The sequence below is a fragment of the Protopterus annectens genome, chromosome 10.part0, assembly GCF_019279795.1.
Source record: "Protopterus annectens isolate FY-2018-M chromosome 10.part0, PAN1.0, whole genome shotgun sequence".
Taxonomy (NCBI): domain Eukaryota; kingdom Metazoa; phylum Chordata; order Ceratodontiformes; family Protopteridae; genus Protopterus; species Protopterus annectens.
This window is the reverse complement of record NC_056744.1, coordinates 385,880,481-385,908,056: the sequence shown is the minus strand read 5'-3', so window position 1 is coordinate 385,908,056 and position 27,576 is coordinate 385,880,481. Positions and strand designations below refer to the sequence as shown.

At 43.1% G+C, this 27,576-nt stretch overlaps 1 protein-coding gene across 3 annotated transcripts in view; it reads left to right on the top strand.

The window, feature by feature from the left end:
- EDEM3 (ER degradation enhancing alpha-mannosidase like protein 3) overlaps nucleotides 1-27,576 on the top strand; it is a 1,015,437-nt gene that overhangs the window by 534,979 nt on the left and 452,882 nt on the right. For all 3 annotated transcript variants that reach the window (XM_044085305.1, XM_044085306.1, XM_044085304.1), the window contains exons 11-12: nucleotides 8,078-8,161; nucleotides 9,950-10,033. In XM_044085305.1, coding sequence (XP_043941240.1) covers nucleotides 8,078-8,161; nucleotides 9,950-10,033 — 168 coding nt within the window. The remainder of the gene's footprint in view (nucleotides 1-8,077; nucleotides 8,162-9,949; nucleotides 10,034-27,576) is intronic.

The window sequence follows — 27,576 nt, the reverse complement described above, 5'->3', positions numbered from 1 at the left end:
TGTACCTTCGCCCTCCTCTGGTACAATGGTTTCACAAGTCACACCTAGCGGACACCGGGTGCAAGGGCCTCAGGACATATTCCCACAGGAATCCCCTTTTCCGCTGTCTTCTCCAGCTTCTTCCACTGAGGAGGTCCACCGGAAATGTTCGTGTAAGAGGAAGCACATGAACTTCACAGAGGAGTCCCTCACTGAAGAGACAGATTTCGATGAGGGGGAAGGATCCCCCCGGTCACCCTCTGAGGTATCCTTTGGTGATATCCTAGAAATCCTGAAACAGAGAGGTGACTGGCAGTCCTCTAATCCAACTTCTGAGGAATCTGTGTTCCTGCAGGCCTTTCGCGCCCGGCCCCCTATCTCCTGGGTTACTTCATCTGCTGATGAACTTGTCTGGCTTATCGTGCAGTATCCTTGGAAAGCTCCTGATACTGTCAAAGCTATTCCTAGGAGGCAGATAAGATTTTGTCCCCTCCTGCTTTGGATCCTCATTGGTCCAAAGGTCTTCTTGTGGATGCTTTGGTGGTGGTGGCCACCACAAAAAAGGATCTGGCAGAAGAAGAAAGCCAGACTGTCCATCCACCTAACAGAGAGTCCCGGGCCCTGGACAGGATAGGGAAGTGCACCTTTGCTTCAGCGACCTTTACTATCAGGTCCCTGAATTATATTGCACACTTTACCAGGCTTCAAAGGGATCTAATTTCTGAGCTGTCTGAAACCTTGGCAGGTGCCGTGTCTGATGAGGTCCGTGACAAAGTGGCCTCTAAGCTGGCCACCATTGAATCAATATCTGACTCCTCTATGCGACTGATATCTCTTGCATCAGAAGGAGCAGCTAGAGCAGCGGGTTCAGCTGCAGTCTTGAGACGACACGCCTGGATTCGCTTGTGAAATTTCGTGGAACCCTTTAAGGCTTCCTTTCTTAATGCTCCCATTGAGGCCTCCTCGTTGTTTGGGCCCAAAGTTAAAAGCACACTGGCCAGATGTGAACAGGACGGTAAGACCCATTTTGCCGTAAGTGTCCATTATTCTTCCCCTTAACGTGCTTTCTCCCTAAACCAAAAGAGTGGGAAGATATGGTTCAAGAAATTTCAGGGTCCTTTCCGTGACACACCGGCCGAGTTTTCCCCTAGAGGCAGAGGGGAAAACTCACAGGGAAGACACTCCTTTCGGGGCAGAGGGGGTCCATGTAACCAGGGTTCCAGGGATTCTTTCCCTGGTCAGTCCTACCAACGCTCATAAAGAGCGGCCCAACTCCTTTCCTCTGGAGGTGGTTGGGGGATGTTTCTCCTTGTACCTTTCTGCCTGGCTAACCTTCACCACAAGATTCTTTGGTATGAAGGATTATAACCAGAGGTTATCATATCCCCTTTGATCTTTGTCCTGCCCCTTCAAAAAACCTTCCCGATGTTCCACCCAGTCAAAGGGAAGAAGCAGCAGTAGAGAAAGAAAAGCTGCTAAGAAAGTGAGTCATCCAAATAGTCGCTCCAGACCAGATAGGATCCGGAGTCTACTCGAGACTATTTTTGGTGCCAAAGAAAACCGGGGACTGGAGACCAATTTTGGATCTCAGTGTATTGAACAAGATTGTGAGAGTACAAAAATTCCGGATGGTCACAATACAGTATAGCCTCCCACTTTTGGAAAAAGACGATTGGATGTGCTCAATAGATCTTCAAGATGCATACTACCACATAAAAGTGGGCAGGCCATCAAGAAGATTTCTGCGCTTCCGTGTGGGAGACAGTCATTACCAGTTCAGAGTACTGCCCTTCGGACTCTCTACAGCCCCCAGAGTGTTCACAAATTGCATAGCAGTTGTCACAGCTCACTTGCAACTTTAAGGATTCCTGGTGTTTCCATACCTAGACGACTGGCTCATTTCCGCCCCCACCAGACATCTACTGGAAAAAGCCCTGGCAAACTATCTCCTCGCTGCTCAAAGGCTAGGCATAACCATAAACTGGCAAAAATCCAATCTCACCCCATCTCAGTCGACAGAATTCATAGGGGTTATCTTGGACACAAAGAATTGCAGAGCTGCTATTCCAGAGCACAGAATTCTAAGGATAAAGCAACAACTGATTCCAATCCTTTCAAGGGAGAAATCCACGGCTCACTTGGTTCTACAGCTGTTGGGTTCCGTAGCAGTCTCCATCACCATCGTTCCCCTGGCCAGGTTTCACATGAGGCTTCTACAATGGCTACTGCTTACCCAGTGGTATCCCTTTCAGCATCCTCTTTCAGCCATGATTCGAGTAACCCACAGGTGCAAACAGGATTTAAATTGGTGGATGACACACAGTTTGTCACAATGGTGTCGCCCCTTCTTCCCCCAGCAACCCAAGGCCACAGTGACCATGAACGCCTCCCTGATGGGGTGGGGGGGGCTATGTCAGGGACACAGTCCAAGGCACTTGGTCCAAACTGGAGGCCAATTTGCATATAAACTTTCTAGAGCTGAGGGCGGTGCTTCTGGCGTTGCAAGCATTCCATCCCCTGCTGCCATCTGGGACAATTGCAATTCAATCAGACAACATGGTGGTGGTCTGGTACATCAACAAACAAGGTGGAACCAAATCTTACCCCCTTTGTCGAGAGGCCATGAGGATATGGCAATGGGCAATAGCTACCAACCATTTTCTTCTAGCAACGCACATTCCCGGGAGTTCCAACATGATAGCAGACAGACTCAGCAGGTGCATTTTTCAACCTCACGAGTGGTCCCTGAATCCCTTGATAGCGGCATAGGTCTTCCACTGCTGGGGCCGTCCTTGCTGTGACCTCTTTGCATCCCCGGCCAACTACAAATGCAGCAACTACTTCGCCGTGATTCCCCCTTCGGGACAGTCACCCAGGGATGCTCTAGTCCAAGATTGGCCCTCTGGTCTTCTTTATGCATTTCTACCCTTTCCCCAGTTTCTGAAGAAAGCCCATCGGTTGAAGAGCAAGGTGATCCTCATAGCACCATATTGGCCTTGACAGATTTGGTTCCCCTTCCTTTGGCCTCACCTACTAGATCGACCATTGATTCTCCATCCAACCCCGGAGTTGATCTCACATCCACAGAACCTGATTCATCCCAACTTGAACAAGTCTGAAGCTCACGGCTTGGCTACTCCAATTCCCTTGATTGCCAGGCAGAATGATCTTTCTTTACCAGTACGTGATATTCTCATTGCATCTCATAAGTCTTCCACTAGAATTACTTATCTGAGCAAGTGGAAAAGATTTATCTGTTTGCTGAAAGATAAACAAGTTAGAGCCCTTCTCAGCACCAGTGTCGATAATACTAGACTATATGGCTGACCTTTTTCAATCGGGTCTATAGGCCTCTACCATTAGAGTTCATTTGGCTGCAATTTCTAATTTTCATGAGGGTGTCCAAGATTCCTCTCTTATGTCCCACAAATTGTGCAAGACCTTCATAAAAGGTGTAAATCTTCTGAAGTTACCTTTTAGAGAACCTATTCAACCATGGGATTTATCATTAGTTCTACAAGCTCTGACAGTGCCACCTTTCGAACCTGCCTCTTCTTGCGACCTCAGGTATTTGTCATGGAAAACCATGTTTTTGGTCGCCATTACTTCTGCCAGATATATTTCTGAACTTCAAGCTCTATATGTCAAGAGTCCATACTTGATTTTTCATAGAGATAGAGTGCCTCTGAGAGCTAATCCATCTTTTCTGCCTAAAGTGGTCTCTGAAATGTCCATTAATCAAGCCATTGAATTGCCAGTTTTCTTTCCCAATCATTCAAACAGAGGAGAGTATTGCCTACATACCCTAGATATCCACAGGCAAATTAGTTTTTACTTAAGCAGGACTAGGCCCTTTCGTAAATCTGACCAGTTATTTTTGGCTTTTTCTGGACCTAGATTAGGATCTGCTGTTGCTAAGGTCACATTAGCTAGATGGTTGAAGGACTGTGTGACCTGTATTTATACACAACATAATATCTTGTTGCCTACTACCATGAAAACTCATTCAACAAGGTCGGTGGCAACTTCTGCTGCATTCCATGCCAGAGCTTCCTTACATGACATCTGTGCAGCTGCAACTTGGGCTATGCCTCATACCTTCATCAATCATTACAAATTGGACTTGGCCTCCAGGGGAAGAGCATCTTTTGGTTCTATGGTGCTCAGGAATGTCCTTCCATGAGAGCCTCCCAGGAATAGAGGTAGCTGGGGACTCTGTCCTATGCGTAAGGAATGAATGAGGATTAACAATATCAGATACCATCTGTATTGTTGATCCTCGTTCAGTCATTATGACCCTCCCTCCTTCCCCCTCCTGTGGTTTCTAGTGGATCTCACCATGCGGTTCTTTTAGGTTATTTGACTAGAGGTAGCCTCTACCTTGTTTGACTTGCAAACTCAATATGAGGTAACAGGGAGCGGTGGATTGTGGGTAAGAGTTTAGCTCGAGAGTTTGAAGCTGACGCGAGCTTGGAAAATGACCGGCTCGGTTCCGAGGTCGGAACCAATACCCATGCGTAATGACTGAACGAGGATCAACAATACAGATGGAACGTTATGGTAAGACATAACTTCTTTTTTTGTATAGCATTCACCAGCACTTAATTAGACCAGTTACAATAATTAATAGCCAATTGCAAAACGTTCAACACTTTTAAAGCCCCATGCCCACAAAAATACAAATAACCGTCTGATTTTGCACGATCCAAATTATTCAGTTGATATGTAGTACTAGGTTATTTAAATTAATAAAAATATATACAGTCCTAGAAAATATAATACATCAGGTGAAAAACTCATTGTTGAAATATGATCATAAAATGTTGGCTATATAAATTTGTACGAATAATTAAAAACAAGTTTGAAAATGTCTGTAAAATTTTGCCTCATAAACCAAGTTAAGAATCAGTATAAATATTAAACCAGTGAAGATAAACTTTTAAGGAATCCAGGATTAGTCATCAAGAAACTCGCCCATATAAAAATCCACATTTATAAAAATAATACCAACTCCTGCCATCATGTTAGTTACAAGGAAGACCCAAGCAACTAGCTGTCCAAGTACAATACAACACTAATTGTTGTATATACAAGATTTAAATGCAGAAAGCTGCTTTTAGTTGCAGCAGACTGCCAAGAGAAGTCATGTTATTGAGCCCATGGCCATTTGTGGAATTGAGTATTAGTTGCCACCTCAGCTCTTTTAACTCTAATAAATCTTTCCATGGATGGTCCTTCCCTTCCATCAATTTTCAAGCTATCTAAAACAAAGAATTTGAACTTGTGTGTACATTCCACTTAACATGTTTATAGATGGCATTTCACTCGTCATTTCTACACATGTCGTATAGGTGCTGGTGTATTCTACTCCTAAAAATTGTTAGCTTTCCCTATATAAAAAGCTGGGCATTTTAAGCACTGTGCCACATAAACAACTACTTTACTGCCACAGCTGCACTTGTTTTTTAAATGAACTGGACCATATCCTGAAATATGAAACCTAGAACGCACCAAAATATTACTGCATTGATTGCACTGACCACATGTCCTCATTTAACCATTCTTTGATCTATTATTTCAATTAAAGATTTAAAACAAATGCTCTTCTTGTGTATGAATGTAGAAAGGACCCCAAAGTCCTGAAATGGGTCACCTACACCACAAAGTACTGCCCAGTTTTTGGCAATAACTTGTTTTAGTGTGAAGAAATCTAGACTATATGTGAGGGCCTTTGCTGCGTTGGTCCATACCAATGGTACTCTTATTTTTATTTCCCATGTCTTCATTGTTCTGGTTCTCTATGATGGGACCAATAATACCTTGCTTACGTTTGGCTGAAATTTCTTCTTTAATGGTCGTAATTAACTTTGTGGGGTAACCTCAAAACACAAACGTGTTCTAGCTTTGTACTTTCCTCAAGGAAAATCTCATCTTGTGACACCGTGCAGGACCTGACCATTTGTCCCTTCACCAAAGCCCATACTGGACAGTTTGACCATTTGTCTCTTCACCAAAGCCATGTTTTGGTGAAAGGGATGCCAACTTCTATAATGTAATAAGGAATTGGAGTAAGCTGGCTTTCGGTAAGTATTTGATTCAAACCAATGAGCAGTACAGTTCGTGGAGATGGTTGAATCCAAGTAATCAGTGCTTACCACAGAACAATTTATTGTAAACTGTAAAAAATTGGTGGTGATATTGATATAGCTATAAAATTCATTAAGTGTTTCAAGGTTCCCTGTCCAAAATATGATGATGCCATCTAGGAACCGTCCATACAAAACTGAAACATGACAGAGTCTGGATTCCAAAATGAATCTTGATTCCCATTCTGCCATTACCAAGTTGGCAAGTGCAGGGGCACATGTGCCACACCCATTGCCACATCTGTGCTTTGCCTGAACAACTGCCCCTCAAAAAGTATATAGTTGTTTTTAAGGAGTATTTCTATTAGGTCCCTCAATATTTTTGTGTCTTCATGCTTCAATTGACTTTTTTTACACAGAAAGTCATAAAACCAGTCCAAACCCAAGCTGTGAGTGGATGACATAAAAGAGGTCTTTGACATCAATAGTGACGAAGAAGATATTTTCACTATAAAAATATTTAGAGAGCCTTGTTAGAAAATTCCATGAACCCTTATTAGGTAGGGGATGTTGCTAATAACCACCTTAGTTTTTGGTCAGTATATTTAGCCATAGTAAGTATTTTTGAAAATTTGGTGTCCACGATGGGACGCAACGGTGGATCAGATATATTGTTATGTACCTTCAGAATTCTGAAGATAGTAGGAATTCTTAGGCCAGTGACTTTTAAAAAGATGTACTCAGTAGGGAAAAATAAGTCCTTGAGTAATGAGGACATCCAGTGCCAGATCAATCTTGTGGTGTGTGTTCCTTGCATGTGTTACCGTATAACATGTCCAACATTTTTGTTGAATCATCTGTGTTCATTACCACCAGTCCCCCTCCCTTGTCCAGTTTCATAAGTCTAATGGCACCTTTTTGGATAGCTTGTTTTAACAAGTTCTCCTCATCCCAAATTAAATTAGTTTTATATTGTTTATGGCATTTATTCAGAACCTGTCTAATGTCAGCTTCACAATTTTTCTCAAAATGCTTGATAGTGGGATGCATGGGCCTGAAACTTTTATCTTTTGGTTCTGCAGTCGTAGACCATTTTTGAGGAAAATAATAACATAGATTTAATTTGCGGGTAAAGAGTTTAAAGTCCAGCATAATATCATCTACCTTGCCTCTTCTCCTTGGGGTGAATGCAAGTCTTTATCAAATAATTGAACCCATATACTGTTAATGCTGCTCTCACTGTTATTGAATATTTTAGTCACTTCTGTCATTGTATACCGTGATCTGTGTCATATCTGTTGTTGTATACCACAGTCTGTGCCATTTGTAGTTGCTTTGAACATTCATTCTCCCACCACTCCTCCATCTGTCCCCCTGGTTCTGATTGTATTGCTGCTTTTGGTTCACCTGGGGTCAGAAGTGAGTGCCCTGTTACTGTTGAAGCCCTCTCCCTGTCTTTTGCGTATCTTCTTGGATCTTCTGGACAATGGGGGATTGTCTCTGAGGCATTGGAAGAAGCTCTTTAGATGGTTTAGAACTTGAGGACGGTTAAATCTTGTTGCATTGTTGGTAGTTGGTAGTTAGCTTGTTCATTGGGTCCATGATACAGACTTTATGAAGAAGTCATAGGTTCATGACTGATTTTTCTTTTCAGGAACTTGTGGGAAAATTGTAAGATACCAGTGTGGGTAAGGAAGCATTAGAATAGCCATTGAACAAACTGCTGAATATCAAGGCCATTTAACCCTGTTCCTGTTTATCTTGCTCTTCTTTTTTCCTAAATTTTAATGCGTTTCTTTTAAAAATGCTGGAATTATTTTTTAATTATGACTTTGTATACTCTGTAATAAATTTCAGGATGATAGTTTTGTGCGTTTTTTGTTTTATGCTGTTAAATGTTACAAGGTTATTGTGCATGCCTTGGACATGGTCTGTAAATGATGCTAAATAACTGTTTTACATTTATGCTAGCTGTCACATCCTATTGATGCATATTTTATTTTAACATCCAGGTGTTAAAAGGTGATATCAAACCTGCTATCGAAACCCATGAGATGCTGTACCAAGTTACGAAGAAGCATAATTTTCTTCCAGAAGTGAGTATTGTTCCTCAAACTACTTCATAGGTTCATAGATTAGTACTAGGCTAACTGCCCCTGTGAGCCATTTTAAACCTAGCCAATTATCCCATGTGAAAATCAAACCCTGTACCTTTTGCATGTAAGGTAAGCACGTTAACCGTTACGCCAACCCCCCATGGTACAGAAAACTACTGTAAGACCTGTTTTATACTGTAGACAAAAAATGACAGAAGTGAAAATTGTTTTGTTTTTGTGTACATTGAAGTATTAGCTACTGACAAGATTTTTAACTGTTATGACTTTGGTCCTGCCATCACCATCTTAGGAACATATTGCACAGGAGGATGGTTATGCTTACCTTGGTTATCTCTTGATTGAAGTATTGTATAGCCATTTATCTAGAGGTTTTGGGTTGCAGCTTGTTCAGAATTCCACAGATAGGCTTCTTACTGGGCTTCTTTTCATATAGTCATGTTATATGTATTCTGTGCTCTGAGCGGTTTCTACTTTTGAACACAATCACATTTCAGGTCTCATGCTAGACCATCCAGTACAAGTTGGCTTCTCTCATTTATAGTTTCAGTGTTGGTATTTATAGCCCTGTGTGATGATGTGAGGTATTGCCATCTGTGTCAGGGAGAATAGGGCAGTGCATGTGTAATATATGACAGCATAGTTAACTGGAGTTTTGTAAATAATTTTGTGTCATTTGACAATCACACTGACTTGTACAGATGTCACATACCCAGGTGTGGGTGTGTCAACTACTTGGAACTGGGACACAGTGCTCTGAAGTGAGTCTTGTTTGGAATCTGGAGAGACAGAGAGTCCAGTCCCAGGTCTGGAGCATGTTCCCTGTGTGCTCTTGTGGGAAACTGTGCTTAATGCAGACAGCTGCATTTACAATACTGTGTAAGTTCATTACTGTTCTTAGTGACTGTCTCTCACCAGTGTCAGTGGTGAGGATTGAGGCTCCTTGATTACTGGCCTGGTGTAGAGAGGCCATCACACCCTCTACGACCAAAGTATCACCTGTTTGAAGGAGGCACTGGTGCCCTACTGTCCTTATCAGACATTCATCTCAGCTTTGTTAGGGCTGCAGGTAATCCAAGGTACAGACTTGAGTCATCTGGACTCGAAGATTATTTTTTACCATGCTGTGGACTTACAAGCTTCACTGCTGTGGGCAGCTGCATGTGTGTACATCTGAGCTTAACTTAGCTTTGGGAGATATGTTAAGGTACACCTCTTCCATTAAGCCTTTTAATACCTTGGCAATCCCTCATTGTTGAGTCATTTTGGTGTTGTCTTATTCTTTCATGTTTTGATCAACTTGAGTCTTATTTTTGTCTTGTAATAGTCATAATCTTAAAGACACAGAAATAAAGATTGATTGAAGTCTTTTCGTAGTGTGCAGCCTTTGGACTTCCCTGAAATTCTGTCCTTTTATACTGCTGTGTCAAATAAAATAAACTAACGAGTTTTCTCTGACTTGCAGATTGTTTTACTCCTGAGAAGGCATACTGCCCTGGAGTGTTAGATGTCTTAATAAATTGAATTTAATTTGTAATGCAGACACTTTTTTGTATATGTTTTGTTTTGTTTTTGAAGTGTGGTCAGTGAGATACATTCTTTTGCCTCTTGGTTGACTGCTTTTTTAAGTACTAGTACCAGTATTTATCTGAGTGCTTAAATTAGTCTTATTTGAACATTCTATGTTAATAGTTGTTAAACTTGAGGGTCAGTCCCCTCATGCTGCTGTGGTTCTTGCATTAACATTTGTTTACTTTCCCTTTTTGTCAGGCTTTTACCACAGATTTTAGGGTCCATTGGGCACAGCATCCCTTGAGGCCGGAGTTTGCAGAAAGCACATACTTCCTGTATAAAGTAAGGCTACTTTTTTAAGTGTTGTTCTTGCTATGTTAATAGATAACAGTAATGCAGATTTGCAGCTGTTAGGATGCATGTGAGAGTCACCTCCCTTCTTTTTTTACTTCAAAACAAATGTTTCTGCTTCTCTAATATTCACTGTTTCCTCAGTAACTGAATTATGTGCTGCTTTATCTTGAAATCTCTGTATCCATAGTTTTTCCTGACAGGTAATTGTTGGTGTTTGAAGTACATCAAATTGTCATATTGGCGCTTTTATTCTACTTCATTATATAGTTTCTAAATCTTAGTTATTTTACTAAACCAATAAATTTGAGTATAAAATGTGACTAAATGCTAGTTAATCAAATTTGAAAAGTGAAATACAGGTCAAATAAAAGGTAGAAGCTCGTACACTAGAAGGGGGTTCTGTACATTTTTTTTCTACCTACCATAAGATGTAAAGACCACAGGACCGGTTTTAATAAATAGCAGACCTTCAAATGGGCCAGCCTCTTGTGTCTTGGAGGGGACAAATTACTGTTAAAAACATTCTTGAATTGATATTTGGCTAAGTTTTTTGCTACTTTGTTCACTTCAGAAAGCAATATTCAGCTGGATCTCCTAAACTCAGTACACTAGTAACCTCATAAATATTTGTGTTTGCACACACACACACACACATATATACAGACACATATATATATATATATATATATATATATGTGTGTGTGCACACATATATATATATATATATATATATATATATATATATATATGTATGTATATATGTATACATTGTTTATACCTTTTGTTTTAACTTTTATTGCCTATTCTAAGGCATGCTGTGCATTGTTCAGTCTTGGAAACTTAATATATTGAGCACAGAACACGGAAGATAGGCAGTTAGTCTTAACCATTCTATGTCACCTCAATGGGGATATCTGATTGTACTGAAGGTCTTAAGTGAAATTTGCAGTGTGGCAATATTTTCCGGATGGCTGCATTACCTGCCTGGTTATGTTGTTGTTGACCACCTGGTGTTCTGTATATTAGTGCCCAGATCATTCAGTCACTAATTAGGAAAGCAGTTTTGGAGTGTTTTGTCACATCAGTAAATACAAGCTGACATTGCATTTATTGCTTGTAAAAGGAGCACAGCATCAACCATTTTTTTAAGTGCCAGAGTTTCAGGTCTACTATCTGGTGATGGAGCAGAAAGGGAAGTGACTTTACTCAGGATAGTGACAGTTGTGGATATCCAGTGCAAATATCAGTATATGGGTTCCTCGTATGATTGCAGATTGGAGGCTGAAGCATCAGTAGAAATAGAAAAAGTAGGAGGCTATAAATAAATCACATCTTCCTCCATTGACAAGCCCATTTGATGTCACCTTGGGGTGTCTCATGATGACAGCTCCTCTTTATTTTGTGAGCAGTTGGGCTGACACATGTAAACTGACCATGAAAGGATTATGCAAGGTGTATTGACCTAAGGAGGGCATCCACATTGCTTTGATTATGACTGAGCTACAAAAGTGTTCTCACATCAGACCTCCACCTTAAGTGCGGTGTGTTAATCCCTGCAAGGCAGGCTTGCTGGACATACTTGTGACTAAGGACGTTTGTCCTCTGGCCTCCATATGACTAAGAACTTTTCTCCTCTGGCCTCCATTGCCCCTCAAACTATAGAATTCAGCAGCCCACGTTTATGAGGTTCCAGTGATTCTTGCCATACCAACAAGACCTGATTGTGCCCAAATTCTTAAAACGATAATCTTTATGAAGTATGATATCTTACCCGGTAAGTAACAGTGGTCATCCAAGTTATAGCTCACTCGTTAGTCTATGTGTACTTAGCAAAACAAGCACAGATAATGGCCTGCTAACTTGTGCTGTTTTCCTTGGCATGATATGAGCCTAAAAACTGCGACTCATGGAAATGTATTGCAGAAATGATCAACTGTGGTTTTTCTAAAGTCATACATTGGTTCAAAAATTCTTCGTATGCAAGACTTTCAGAATTACAAGATGTAATTAACAAAGAGAAACTCACATCAGCAGATGTTCCTCAAGAATCAATACTCGGTCTCCTCTTGATTTTATTACAAGATCTGGCAAAAGATTCAGCATTGGCATCAACCATCATGGAGACAATGTTCACACTGCCAGTTGAAAAAGATTGTCATCGTGATCCATTGTGGACCTATTTTGGCCAGAGCCAAGGGTGATTTTGCAACAGAAGTACAGTATTGAGAAAACTTTAGTAAGTTACATGCAAGACAAAGTAAAACAATAAAGAAATATGCAGTAAAACCTAGTGAGAGGTAGAATTTGATTAACTGATAATAAGAGCAGTGCTTTATGTATTCATTTTAGAATTTGATTAGCTGATAATAAGAGCAGTGCTTTATGTATTCATTTTAGAATTTGATTAACTGATAATAAGAGCAGTGCTTTATTTATTCATTTTTATTTGCTTGACATTTTCTTAACTTGGTAAGTGAATTATTCTATGGACCCTTTTTTGTTAAGAGCAAAGCAGAGTAGCAAGCAGTGGTGCAATCAGTAAAACAGTGGGTTCAGTTATAATCTGAATATCCACAACAGTAAAATTGCCTTCAAACTCTCCAACTACAATCAATGAAATATTACATTTATAATCCATCAGAACATTCAGCGTAATTGTAGAATATTCAGAACAGTTCAAGTAAAATTTTGTAGGACAATCATAGAAACTGTATTTACTGGCCATCAGAACATTGAATGAAACAGTACTTGTATAGCAATAGTCTGGTGTGTACACACATGCAAAATACAGTTTATGAATAGTACATTTTTAATTTTGTTTCGATTTAGCTTTTTATCAACTGGGTTAGTCCCACTACACTAGTGGCCTCTTTCAGGTGAGGCTGAAGGTGGTATTTATATTACTCGGTAACATTATACACGGGTATTGGGAAACTCCCAAGCTCTTCAGTAGGTGCTGTGTACTCTCGTCCATTCATATGAGCTACCACCATCTTAGCAGATGGGACCTCTGTTTAATGTCTCATCTAAAGGACAACGCATTCTAGAGAATAGCAGCCCCTTATGCTGCACTGCAGTGTCAGCAATCCAATCACCTGGAAAAGGAATTGAACCCACTGCCTTCTGGTCTTCCAGCACCAAAGGCAGGTGTACTACCTGTTATACCACTGACACTGTATTGAAGTAATCATTAAGATATATCAATTTGACCACAACAAAAAGACATTTCAAAAAGAAGAAAAAAAAAACTCCCTCCATAAAGACAATGGAGAATCTGAAGCCCACAAGGGATGTATAAATTGCTCATATGCTACTACTAAAAGTATTTACTGTTTTATTTATGTATTGTCATTTGTTAACCGGGTTGGTCCAGCTGAGCCAAAGGCACGTTTTCAGTGGAGACCCGAGGAGAAAAGCTCCAGTTGCAGTCATTCAATACAAACATTTTTATCAGAGATGGCATATAGCAAGGGAATTATACAGCAAAGTGAAATAATCAAATTAACAGTTATGTACAGGTTTCAGTCTGCAATACACAGTAGCAGTGAGTTAGTCTAGATGTAAGGTTGTATTTAGAGGAAGTGGGATGTTGGTGTTTTGTAGTATGAGCAATATGGAAGGGAGCTGGAAATGAGGAAAGAGAATATGTGAGAAGAGAGTAGAGTTTGTGTGAAATTGAGGATAGAGAAAGATGTGAGACAAGAGAATAGATTTAGGAAGGGTATAGCTAGAATCAAGTTGTAGCTTGACAGGGGCAGGATTAGGTGTTTAGGAGATTTCATGTTTGAACTGGGAGAGATGAGAGATGTTTCTTATATTATGTGGGAGGGAGTTCCAGAAGTGGGCTATTGAGTATTTGTATAGTGACTTCCCTATATTTTTCTTGGGTTTGTAGATGTCCAGAAGATGTTTGTCAGATATTCAAAGCTGACGTTGGAGGTTGTATAGTGCTACAGTATTAGAGATGGAGGGACAGGCAGTAGGGTTATAAAGAACAGAGTGTGTTATATGCAGTTGAGGAAGGAGCAGTTGTATGGGAATTCAGGCCATTGCAAAGACTTAAGGGCAAGGCAGTGGTGGGATTTATATGGGAGATTGGAGGCAAACTTAGCTATTTTGTTGTAGGTTTTCTCTAGTTTGCTGAGAAGAGAAGACTGGAGGTTAGTAAGGACAGGAGCAGCATACAGAAGAGAGGGTAACAGGAGAGATTTGGCTAGGGAAGGTTTGGAGGAGGGAGGAAGAAATTTATGATTACGGTACAGAAGGCCAAGTTTTTGGTGGGTTTTCTTTATGCACTGCTTGATCTGTACATTGAATTTTAGTTCATCATCTATGGTGACACCTAGTAATTTAGTATGTGGTTCTGGTCTGATGATGGTATTGTTAAGGGAGGTGATGGAGAAAGAGGATTTATGTTGAGTTAGTGTTTTAGGAAGATAAAGTAGAAGTTTAGTTTTTTTGAAATTTAAGATTAGTTGATTATCAGTGAGCCAGGTTTCAATGGAAGAGAAAGTGTTTTGGGTAAGAGAAAGGAGCTCAGGGATACTGTGGGCAGTGGTAATAAGGGTGGAGTCATCAGACGACAGGTGCCAGCTGGGTGAATAATGCTTGGTGTTGTACTCATCTGACCTGAATCCTCCAATGCTTGCACTTACTTCCTTGAAGCAAATGTGCATTGAGGTGTTTATGTAATGTAATGCAGATGTTCTTTGTGTTTCACTGTTGCAGTCATCACCTGTGGGGTTATCCCTGCTGTGGTAGCCCTCTGCTGGCCCGAATACCAGAGTCTGTGTTTTTTTGCATCAGCTGATGTCGCCTGTAGTCTGATGTCAGGTCGTCGGTGCTAGAAAGCAAGGCAGCTGATGCCATTACATCAGTCTTTCTTGCTGTGGAGCAGAAGCAGTTCGCAAGTGTGCCGGTCAGTCACTACCAGAGTTTGAATTTCAGCTGAAGACGTCTAAAGCCAAGTACCCCATTGGGGATCCTTTTGTCTTGTACTAACTGATGTCCGAAAAAGTTAACAGTTGTCTCGCTTGTGGAAAGTAGATCCCACACTGAGACTTCCATTCATACTGCGTCACTTGTTTAGGCCCTGACCATGATATCCCCCATTGCTGGTTCTGTGCCCTCTTTAACGTGAGAACCATTCGCCGTAGAGCTCTTATTGTAGACGGGTATTTTTGTCTTCCGTCTTCGCATTCCGAAATGTCATCCATCAGCCAACAATCCATGGACATTCCAAAAAACGCAGAGATAAAGATAGAGACAGATCACACAAGGCTAAGCCTTCCAACAAATCTACCGCTAAGCAGGTCATCAGTTCTCCGGAATTCGGTGAGGTACTTTTGCGGCCCCTGATGCTTGATTTAATATCTGCGCAGGCCTCTACCGAGACCCTTTCAGAGACCGGTATGCTGTAGAAATCTTCTTCGTCTTCTGAGCCCTTGGCTGTCTCTGCCTTGGTTGGGTCCGGAGCCACGACGTCTGCACCAGCTTCCGAGGAGACACCTCACACTACTAAATCTAGACAAAAAAATGACATCTTCTCATCTGACTACCGTTTCTCTCAGACCGATGGATACTCTTAGGCCTAGAAGCCAGACCACTCCTAGAAAATCTGCCTCTAGCCACCATCTTGCTCCTGCTCCACCACCCTAAGCACAAATGCTTAAAATGGCAGAGGACCTCATCTCCCTTATCAGGGGTAGTCATGCCACACCTTCTAAAAGGAAAAGACACCTTTCTCCAGAAATGATGACAGAACAGGATTCTGAGGAAGCTGATTATTCAGATTTTGAAGAGGAACAACAACCTCTGACTGCTTATGAGGATTCTGATGCAGAGGAATCCATTCCTTCTGCCTCCCCACCAGAAAACATTTCTTTTGGGGAAACCCTTCACACCCTCAGGGAACATTTCCAGTGAGAATCTCAGGATTTCCCCCAGTCTAAGAAAAGACTTAGAGAGTTTCTGGACCTGCCCCAGCACAGACCCCTGGCCATCCACCCCATTTTAGAAGTGGCAGATGTTTTCCATGAATCCAGCTTAGCCCCTAATGCCCTCCCACCTGCTCACAGTAAACCTGACAGGTATTACAGAGTACCAGATTCTCAAGTACCTGTACAGAAATCCTGCTGCAGACCCAGAGGTCATTACACAGGGACCTAAAGGAGCGAAGACTAGTTCTGCCAAGAATCCTATTCCTTCTGACAAGGATTCCCAGAGCTCTGGACAGATGGGGTAAAAAAAAAAGTATACACCTCTGCAACCTTAGCTATTAGAGCACTCAGCTGTCAGTTCCATACGTTAAAATATCAACAACACACTTTGGAACTTTTAAAACAAAAGAGTTCATCCTTTGCTGACTGTGCCAGTTTGAAAGAGTTAGCGGATTTACTGCACTCTACTTGTCAAGTGACCAAGCACTCATTACACTGCAGATATGACACCCTAGAAGCCTCAAGCAGGACAGCAGTGTCAGGATATGTCATTAGGAGACATGCATGGTTGAAGGAACAACCTCTCCCTGATCATGTCAAGTCTAAACTAATTGATGCACCCCTGGATAACAGAAGAGGTGCTTAAAAAGATGGAAGATGGAGCAAAATCTATGCAGACAGTAATAGATTTCTTTCAGGTTCAACCTCCCAGGTTCAGCAGGAACCTTCCCTCTCTAGGCACTGGTCCTTCCCTGCACCTTGCAGACAGGGCCAAGGTAAGCCCCGCAGAGACAGACCACCCAGGCCCCTGTCCCAGGGGCAGCAGAGAACCCAACAGTGGACCACTTCTGCCCCAAAGGCAGAGAGTTCTAAGCCACACTTTTATGGCAAAAACTCTCAATGACTCCCTCTGCCTCCCCCCCCTTTCACTCACCAAAAGCTAGGAGGAAGGCTGTCCCTCTGCAAAGAAAATTGGCTTTCAGTAACAAAGGGCCAGTGGGTCTTAAAGATCATTTTTCAGGGATACAAATTCTCTTTCAGCGAACTCCCTATTCCAAGAAGGTACCCAGACTTGCCTCCAAATCAGTGGGCAGAGGCATTGAGATGGGTACAAACTGTCATATCCCAGGGGGCAGTAGAACCTGTCCCCTCAGATCAAACAGGCAAAGGTTTTTATTTCAGACTATTCCTTGTTCCCAGAAAAGAGGGCACTTGGCGCCCCATCCTGGATCTATCCATTCTGAACACCTCCCTGGTTGTCCGCAAATTAAACATGCTAACTTTGCAGCAGCTGCTGCCTAGTGACCCTGAACCTAAAAGATGCCTAACTCCACATCTCCATAAGGGAATCCTGCAGGACATTGCTGTGCTTCAGAGCAGACTCACAACACTTTCAGTTCTCTGCGACACCCTTTGGCAAATCTACTGCACCCAGAGTATTCACCAAATGCTTAGCCCCAGCCATAGCATTTTGCAGACAGAGAAATATACAGATTTACCCTTATCTGGATGACTGCCACATTCAGGCAGAGTACAAAGAAAAGCTGCTCCAGAACCTTCTCTTTGTCAAAACCCTCCTAACTTTCGTAGGATTCACCACCGAGAAGAAATCAAAGCAAGCACCCTACAGGAATATCATTTTGTTGGGAGCATCGCTGGACACAGCATACCAAATGACCTTCCTATCCCCAGAAAACCAGAGCTTCCTACCCCTCTACTTTACCCAGCTGGCTTCCACAGGTCACCTCACTGCGAGGACGTTCCTGCAAGCCTTGGTGTACATGGCATCTTGCATCCTTCTAATTCTTTTGGCCAGGCTTCACATTAGGAAACTTCAGTGGTATCTAAAGAACCTTTGGTATCAGCACTCTCAGCCTCTAGAGACCTCTCTTCCTCTGATCCCCTGTATAAGGGCTGCATTCTCTGGTGAGCAGGGGCCTGTGCCAAGAACAAGGGTCTTCCCTCCGTCCTCCGCCCTACTGGCCAGACCATCACCACCAATTCCTCAGACATTGTATGGGGTGCACACCTAGCAGGCAGGTGTACCCAAGGTCTTTGGGATGCCTAGCACCTTCCCTTACACATCAATCAGAAGGAAATGATGGCAGTATAAAAGGCTCTGACATCCTTCAAATCCCATCTCAGGCCAGGGGCTCTCCTTATCAAAACAGACAACATCACAGTAATGTGGTATATCAACATACAGGAGGGACCCAATCTTACCCTCTGTGCAGGCTAGCCATGAACCTGTGGCTGACAGTTGCCTCCATGGGATTGCACCTAATCGCCCAATACCTACCAGGGTTCAACAGCACGCTTGCAGACCACCTAACCAGAAACTTACTGGACCCCCATGAATGGCAGCTCCACAGAAAAACCTTTTTGCAAGTCATTCAGGAGTGGGGAACTCCAGAGGTGGATTTCTTTGCTTCACACCTCAACCACCAGCAGAAAAAATTCTGTATCAGGGAGTATCACCACCTAACGTGGAAGGTGGATGCCTTGTCCTTCCCCTGGAACTCCCTCTTTGTGTACACATTCCCTCCTCTGCCTCTTATTCCCAAGGTACTGATCAAGATAAGGGAGGAGAGACCAAAGGCCATCCTCATTGCTCCAGATAGCATTGGTCCCTCTTACTGCGCAGCCTGACATTACAGCCTCCCAGGCAGCTTCCCCTTATCTCAGACTTCAGACCCAAGTGTGGGGGATGCTGCACCCAGACTTGCAGACTCTCAAACTGTCAGCATGGCTAATACTTTAAAAGCAAGCAAGGGGTCCCTGTTAAGCAAACAGGTCCTAGACATAATCACAGGGGCCAGAAGGCCCAGCACCAGAAAATCTTATGCAGGGAAATGAAAAAGATTCTGCTGCTGGAGCCAGTCCAGAGGGGGGGCAGTACCTGACAACCTTCCATCCCTCTTATCCTGGACTACCTAGCCGAGTCACTCAATAGTGGCCTCTCTTTCACTTCTATTAAAATCCATGCCTCAGCCATTTCAGCTCATTTCTATTCAGACCAGCCCCTCTTCTCGCATCCTTTGATTAAACAGTTTCTCAGAGGGGCTTCTAATATCAGACCTCCCAGAAGGCCACCCACGCCAGCCTGGTACCTCAATTATGTTTTAGAAAAACTAACCTTACCACCATTCAAACCTGCTGCTTCAGCAGAATTGAGATACCTCTCCTGGAAGACTGTTTTCCTACTAGCTATCACATCAGCCAGATAGGTTTCAGAACTTCAGGCACTCATGGCCATTGAGCCCTTCATTTTCCATGCAGACAGGGTCTCCCTGAGGACTAACCCCTCCTTTATGCCCAAGGTGGTATCTGATGTGACCCTCAACCAGGCCATACATCTACCCACCTTCTTTCCTAACCCTCAAAACAAGGGGGAAAGAATTCTGCACTCACTAGACGTGCACAGACAACTCAGATACTAAACCCTTCTTGTCAGCTTTGCCCTAAGGGCAGAGGGGAAGCCCATTTCCAAGCAAACCATTTCCAAATGGATATCACACTGTATCCATTTCTGCTGCAGACTACATGGGAAACCACCCCTAAGTTTATTCGTACTCATTCCACTAGGGCAGCCTTCCTAAGAGGAGTTCCTACCAGGGACATCTTGGAAGCTGCCACCTGGACCTCTGTCCATACCTTTACAAAGCATTACCACCTACCTCTTTTCTCTAAGGCTAGGGTTTGCCTTTGCAGTTGTGAAGGGCTTGCTGACCCATGCCTAGGGCTGTAACTAATCCTTTCACCCCTCTCCTCAGCTTTGCGAATCCTTCCACAGGTGATGACTGCAACAGTGAAACATGAAGAACATTGTACAGTTTTGTACACTTAGCATAAATGTAGATGTTCGAGTGTATTCACTGTTGCAGTCCTGGTTTCCCTCCTTCCTTCCCCCTTATATCCTCTTTCCCTAGGAGGACATAAGCTTCCCACAGTAGCTTTTAGCCACCAGAGCCACTTTATCATATTTCCTTGTGCTTCTGATGGGTTAGGGCAAGAAAAACTGATGTAATGGCATTGGCTGCCTTGCTTTATAGCACTGACAACCTGACGTCAGACTACAGGTGACAGCAGCCGACACTGAAAAACACTGAGTCTGGTATTCGGGCTGGCCGAGCAGGGATAACCCCACAGGTGATGACTGCAACAGTGAATACACTTGAACATCTACATTTAATGGTAATTGTACACAACTGTACTTTTTTTTTTCAAAGCAACTGTACTTTTTGATATTTGCAAGAATATAGTTCCTGTAGTTTGGCACCATTTTTGTATTTTTTTTTTTTTTTTTTTTTTTTTTTTTTAGTTTATATCAGTTTGAATGGTTGGCCAACTGGATGCCTACCCTCCTGATAATCTAGATCATAAGCTTTATCTGTAATAACATTTTTGCTCATAAGTGGTAAGACTACCTTTTGTTATATAATTGGAATGTAAGAATGTTAACAGTGGTGGAGTTTCAATATTTATCAAAGAGATGCACACCTCCAGGCTGGTTAAATGGTATAATGCACAGAAGACGCACCAAGTGCAGTTAACTGTGACAAAACACATATTCAAATCATAGCTAGCTACAGACCCCCAACCATGACTCAAGACACCCACTCCACTTATCTGGACTTACTTGAGTCCATCAAGAGTCAACCTGCTACCCTGATCCTGGGTGACTTTAACTACCCAGCCATAGAGTGGAAGACTTATTCTAGCCCAAACATGAATGCCCAGAGATTCCTCGACTTTGTCAATGCCAATGCATTGGATCAGCTGGTCAACACCCCTATGAGAGGTGAAAATATCCTGGACCTGGTCCTAACCAACATGTGCAGCCACTGTAGCACTCCTACAGTGTCATCCACCTTGATAAGATCCGGCCATAAAGCGATCACTTTGAAGTCACCATGTCCCCTGACCCCCCCCTGTCAGGGTCAAACAAAAATACTTTTCCAAAGCAGACTACAGTCTCCTCAGAGCAGGTATAAGCAGCTTCATAGCCACCGTCCCTTCAGTTGGAACTTACACTAATGTCCAAGCCTACACCAAAAACTATATGAGCACCTACTTAGCTGTATGGACTCAGGAATACCTGACATGACCAAATCATCTTCCTCAATGAAGAGTAAACCTGTCTGGTGGATATCAGCAATAAACAAACTCTACAAAAGAAGGAAAAAATTGCTGTCCAGAGCTAAGAAGGAACAGGTGCCAAGTTGGAAGCAGTCTCTTCTTTGTCTGAACAAGCAAATAAGGTCACTGGTGAAATCCTCTGAGGCTAACTTCAAATCCAAATTCACCACATCCACCAAGGACAATGACAAGGCCTTCACATATGTCCGCAATCTCAAAAGCAACACCCAAATCTGCTCTGAACTGGTGGTCAATAACACCACATACACAGATGCCATAGATATAGCCAACCTGGTGGCAGAGAGGTTCAGTGAAAACTTCACTTCCATGTCCCCTCATTAGTAAACCAGGACATGTTCTTCGTGTTTCACTGTTGCAGTCATCACATTTTGGTTATCTGCTTGCAGTAGCCCTCAGTCGGCCTGATTATCAAAGTCTTGGATCCTGTGTCAGTTGCTGTCTCATCTTCCGTGACGTCAGGTAGTTAGGGGTATAAAGCATGCAGCCGACACCATTACATCAGTCTTTCTTGCCATGCAGTGCCCGAAGCAGAAGCAGTTCGCAAGTGTCAGTCGGCCGACTCCTGAAATTTTCATTTTCGAGTTTCAGAATCAAAGTCTTCAACTAAATCTAAGTACCCCATTGGAGAAACTTTTTCTTGCTCTAATCCGATGTCAGTAAAAGTCAATAATTGTATTTCTTGTGGAAAGCAAATACTTCATAAAGATTTTCATTCATACTGTATTCCTTGCCTAGGCCCTGACCACGACGTACCTCGCTGTCAGTTTTGTGCATTATTTAAACCATGAACTATTCGTCGTCGGTACATTTTCGCTTCTAAATATTTTGGTACTCGGTTCAGTTATCCATATATGTCTTCGGTAAGCCAGCTGACTATCGACATTCTGAAAAAAACACAAAGATAAAGACAGAGACAGACCGTTTAGGTCCAAAGCTGCCGACGGCACTTCTCCTAAGCTAGTCACCAGTTCGCCGGTACTCAGTGAGGCACTTTCGCAGTCCCTGATACCCACTACTTCAGATTCGCAGGCCTCTAATGAGACCCATTTGGAGTCTCTTATGCTGCGAGATGCTTTAACTGTGGAACCTGCGGATGTCTCTACCTTGGATGGGTCCGGAGCCGCTGTGCAGGCACCGGCTTCTGAGTGTGTATTCAAGCCTACTGACTTGCATATTAAACTGACTCCATCTTCTTCTTCTAGGCCTAAAACTTGAACCATGCTTAGGAAACTGACGCCCAGACCACATGGTCAGGCTTCTATGACTAAAAAACAAATTATAAGAATGGCTAAAGACCTTATTACTTTAATCAGTGGAAGCCAACCTTCTCCCTCTAAGAGATCTAGGACTGAATTTGCTTATGATTCTTCTGACCAGGATTCTGAAATTTCTGTCTCCTCTGATGGCCAGGCTTTACCCTTATCTACCTATGAGGATTCTGATGCAGAGGACTGCATTCCCTCTGCTTCTCCCCCAGAGGATATTTCTTTTGGTGAAACCTTGCATACTGTTAGCATTTTCACTGGGAAAGCCAGGATTACTCTGATTCTAAAAAGAGGCTTAGAGATTTCTTGCCTTTAGCTATCCCTCCTGTGCTGGACATTGTTGGCGATGCCTTTTCGGAATCTAGCTTGGCCCCTGACTCTTTACCTCCTGCTCCCAGAAAACCTGATAGAGATCACAGGGTTCCTGATTCTCACAAGTTCCTTTTTAAAAATCCTACTGCGGATCCTGAGACCATTTCACAGGGACCCAAGGGCATTAAGTCTACTACTGCCAAAAATCCTATCCCTTCTGATGGAGATTCCAGGGCCCTGGATAGATGGGGTTAGAAGGTATACACCTCTGCAACCTTGGCGATAAGGGCCTTAAATTGCCAGTTTCATATGTTAAAGTATTTGCAGCATATTATTGGATTGCTTAAACAGAAAATTATGTTAATTCCTGATTGTGCTGAAAATAAGGATTTACAGGATTTAATGCATTCTGCTGAACAGTTTGGAAAACATACTTTGCAATGTGGTTTTGATTCACTAGAGGCATCTTGCAGGGCTGCTGTCACCGGGTCTGTACTTAGAAGGCATGCTTGGCTTAAGGAGCAATCTTCACTAGATCATGTTAAAACTAAATTGCTGGATGCTCCCTTAAATCAGGACCCCCTGTTTGGCGGCAAAGCAGAAGAAATTCTTAAAAAGATGGAGGAAAAAGCTAAGTCTATGCAAACTGTTAAAGATTTCTTAGTGCAGCCTCCTAGATTTAGTAGGCATTGGCCCTCAAAATATTGGCCCTTTCCTGCCTCTTCCAGGCCTTCTCAGTTCAAACCCAGGCTTCAGTCCCAGGGTATGCACAGGACTAAGCAGTGGGGGGCTCCCACTTCCAAATCAGGGAGTAGTAAGACTCCCCCCTATGGTAAGCTGTCTCACCTCAATGACTTAACTTTAAAACTTCCAAGCACTTCTCAACTGACTGCTCCTTTAGGGGGAAAGATTGCTCTGCAAGCAAAAAAACTGGGAACTCATTACAAAGGACAAATGGGTTTTAAACATAGCTTCCCAAGGATACAGATTTCACTTCCACGCATTACCAACCCCAAACGGTTGGACAGATCTACCCCCAAATCAGTGGGCAGAGGCTCAAAAGCAAGTACTCTCTCTTTTAAGATTAAAGGCTATTTAGACTGCACCAGAAGAGGAAAAGGGACAAGGTTTCTACTCAAGACTTTTCCTGGTACCCAGAAAAGACAACTCATGGCGTCCTATCCTGGACCTGTCTATCCTAAACACCTTTTTGGTGATTCCAAAATTCAAGATGCTAACTCTTCACCAGTTGCTTCCCATGATAGGCAAAGATGCCTGGTTGGCAACACTGGATTTAAAGGAAGCCTACCTGCACATCACAATCAGGGAATCTTGCAGAAAATACCTACACTTCAAAGCAGGCTGCATGCACTGTCAGTTCTTTGCACTGCCCTTTGGCTTATCTATCGTGCCCAGGATATTCACAAAGTGCCTAGCGCCAGTCATTGCATTTTGCAGGCAAAGAAATATTCAGCTATACCCATACCTGGACAATTGTCTAATTCAGGCAGAAAGCCAGGACATACTTCTGAATCATCTGGCATTTGTACAAAAGATGTTAACTTGTCTGGGGTACACCATGAACGAAAAGAAATCACAGCTGGTACCCTGTCAACAAATTATAATCCTGGGAGCAAGCTTGAACACAACTTCCCAGATGGCTTTCCTCATGCCAGAGAAACAAATTCATTTGACGACCTACTTCAAACTAGTGACCACAAAAACCCTGCTATCTGCAAGGCAAATACTGCAAGCCTTGGGGTTCATGGCCTCGTGCATTCTACTAATTCCATATGCAAGACTGCATATGAGGAGACTACAGTGGTATATAAAAAGCCTATGGTGTCAACATTCTCAGGATCTAGAAGCAATGATTCCTATCATACCTTGCCTATGGTTAGAATTCCTTTGGTGGGCAGAGGCCTGCCATGAAAACAAGGGACTACCTTTCACTCTACCCCCTGCCGCCCAAACCCTAACAACAGATGCATCAGACTACGCATGGGGGGCTCACCTGGCAGGGAAGTGCATTCAGGGCAAATGGAACCCAAGTCAAATACACCTGCATACAATCAAAAAGAAATGTTAGCTGTACAGAATGCTCTGACAGCCTTCAAGGACCACATTCTTCCAGGACAGTTAATGGTATGGACGGACAACACCACTGGTATGTGGTACATAAACAAGTAGGAGGGTACTCATTCTTACCCCCCCCCCTTCTGCAGACTAGCCATGGCTCTGTGGAACACAGCCTTGAGCTACCAAGTTCATCTGCAGGCTCAGTTCCTGCCAGGGAAACTAAATACACTGGCAGACGAACTAAGCAGAAATCTCATGGACCCACATGAGTGGAAACTGGAACCAAAGATTTTCAACATGTTGATCAACAAATGGGGGATCCCAGATATAGACCTGTTTGCCTCCCCCCAGAACCACCAATTGGACAAATTCTGCACAAGGACTTCCCACAAACAAGCTTGGAAAGTGGATGCTCTGTCCTTCAGCTGGAAAAATCTATCAGATGTTCTTCATCTCACATTGCTGCAGTCCTTACACTTGGGTAGTTCGCTGTCCTCGGTCGGCCCGAATATCAAAGTATAAGGCTGACGTCGGTCAAGGCGCATTTGACTGACATCAGGACGTCAGGGTACAAATGCGCATGACCGACGTCATATCCTCAGTCTTTTTTGCCGCATGGTCCGATGCAGAAGCAGCATTGCAAGTGCCGGTTGGCATTCTGAAATTTTTCGATTTCGGAGTTTCAGACCGAGTCAAAGTTGGCTAAGTACCCGTTGGGAATATTTTGTTTTTCTTGCCTCAGTGGTTTACGGATGTCAGAAAAAGTGAATAATTGTATTTCTTGTGGGAAACAGATACGCATAGAGACTATCATACTTTGTGTATTCCTTGTTTAGGGCCTGAGCACGGCGTTGTTGGGTGTCGCTCTTGTGCTAGATTCAATAAGCGCACTATAAAGAGAAGGTTAGATTGTGCCAGGTTAGTCTTGAAGCGGTGCAATTATAAAATGCCGTCGGATGCTCCGGCCGCTTCTTCGAAGAAGCGCAAGGACAAAGCAGTTAAGCCTAGGCTAAAGAACCGTCAGTACCGGACCGGCTCTTTAGAGGTGTCGGTGGAGCGGTGGTTCCACGGAGGTTTCTTTGGGATCCCAGGGAGAGACTTTGTTATTGCAGGATGTGGCCTCTCAGGAGGCAGGTCAGGCTGAAGGGGCTTCTCAGGTTACTATACTCCCCTCCCTTCCTAGGGTGGTTAGGCCCTCTCCTTCTGTTTCCAAGGCTTCTCCCAGAGGCAGGCCAGGTTTAGCTTCAGTTGGTGTCACCCCTAGTTCTTCAGGAACTGTGCCCAAGAAGCATATGCTTAAAATGGCAGAAGATTTGATTACTTTGAATTAGGGGTTCTTTGCCCCCTCCTGATAAGAGACCTAGGATGGAGCCTGAGCTAGGGAGTTTTGAGCAGGCTTCGGATGTTTCAGAGTCTTCGGCTGAAGACTTGCAGGAGTATTCTCCTTATTCTGATCCTGATGTGGATGATTCTACTCCTTCTGCTTCTCCTCCTGAGGATTTTTCTTTTTCAGAAACTCTTCATTCCATGAGGGAGCATTTTAAGTGGGAAGGTCAGGACTTCTCTGATTCCAGGAAAAGGCTTAGGGAATTTTGTTTTACCCCAGCATAGGCCTTTGGCTATACCTCCTGTTTTGGATGTGGTGGAAGATGTTTTACAGAGGCTTCTCTTAATCCTGATTCTTTGCCTCCTGCTCCTATTAAACCGGATAGGTATTACAGGGTGCCTGAAGCTCATAAGTATCTTTTTAAGAGTCCTAGGGCAGACCCAGAAACTGTTAGTCAGGGGCCTAAAGGTGTTAAGGCTTCTGTTGTCAAGAATCCGGTTCCTACAGATAAAGAGGCCAGGGCTTTGGATAGATGGGGAAAGAAAGTTTATACTTCTTCCACTCTAGCTATGAGGGCTTTGAATTGTCAGTTCCACATGTTGAAATACCAAAACTATCTCCTTTCACAATTGAAGTCTAAGGTTGATGCTCTGGCGGAAGGTATTGATTGTAAAGAGTTACAAGATTTAGTCCATGTTTCTGAACAGGTGGGTAAGCATTCTTTGCAATGTGGTTTTGATGCTGTACAGGCCTCATCTAGGGTGGCTGCCACTGGGTCAGTTCTTCGCAGGCACGCCTGGCTGAGGGATCAGAATTTATCTGACCATGTTAAAACAAGGATTTTAGATGCTCCTTTACAATCTGATGTGTTGTTTGGTTCTCCTGTTGAGACAGTTTTAAAGAAAATGGAAGACAAGGCTAAGTCTATGCAGACTGTTAAAGATTTTTGCAGGTTCAGCCTCCAAAGTTTAGTAGAAATTGGCCTACTAAGGGGTGGGCGTATCCTTCTTATGATTCCCAGTCTAGGGGTAGATCTAGGCGTGGTAGGGGCAGAGCTCAGGGCTCTTTCAGGCCTAGAACAGGAGTTCTCCTGCACAGTCTTGGTGAGGGCAGGGGTCAGTCCTTTCGTAAACAGACCCAATGACCTACCTTTTCAGCTGCCAGAGCCTTCTCGTCTGGCAGCACCTTTGGGAGGAAGGTTGGCACTTTTCAAAGAAAATTGGAGTTTAATTACCCAAGACAGATGGGTATTGGATATCATACACCACGGTTACAGGTTTTATTTCCATACCTTGCCTCCTTTCAAAGGCATGCCAGACGTTCCTCCTCAACAAAGAATAGAGGCTCACAAGCAAATTTCTCTGTTACTCCAAATAGGGGCCATTCAGCCGGTCCCTATGCCAGAAGTGGGCCTAGGATTTTATTCTCGCCTGTTCCTAGTACCAAAGA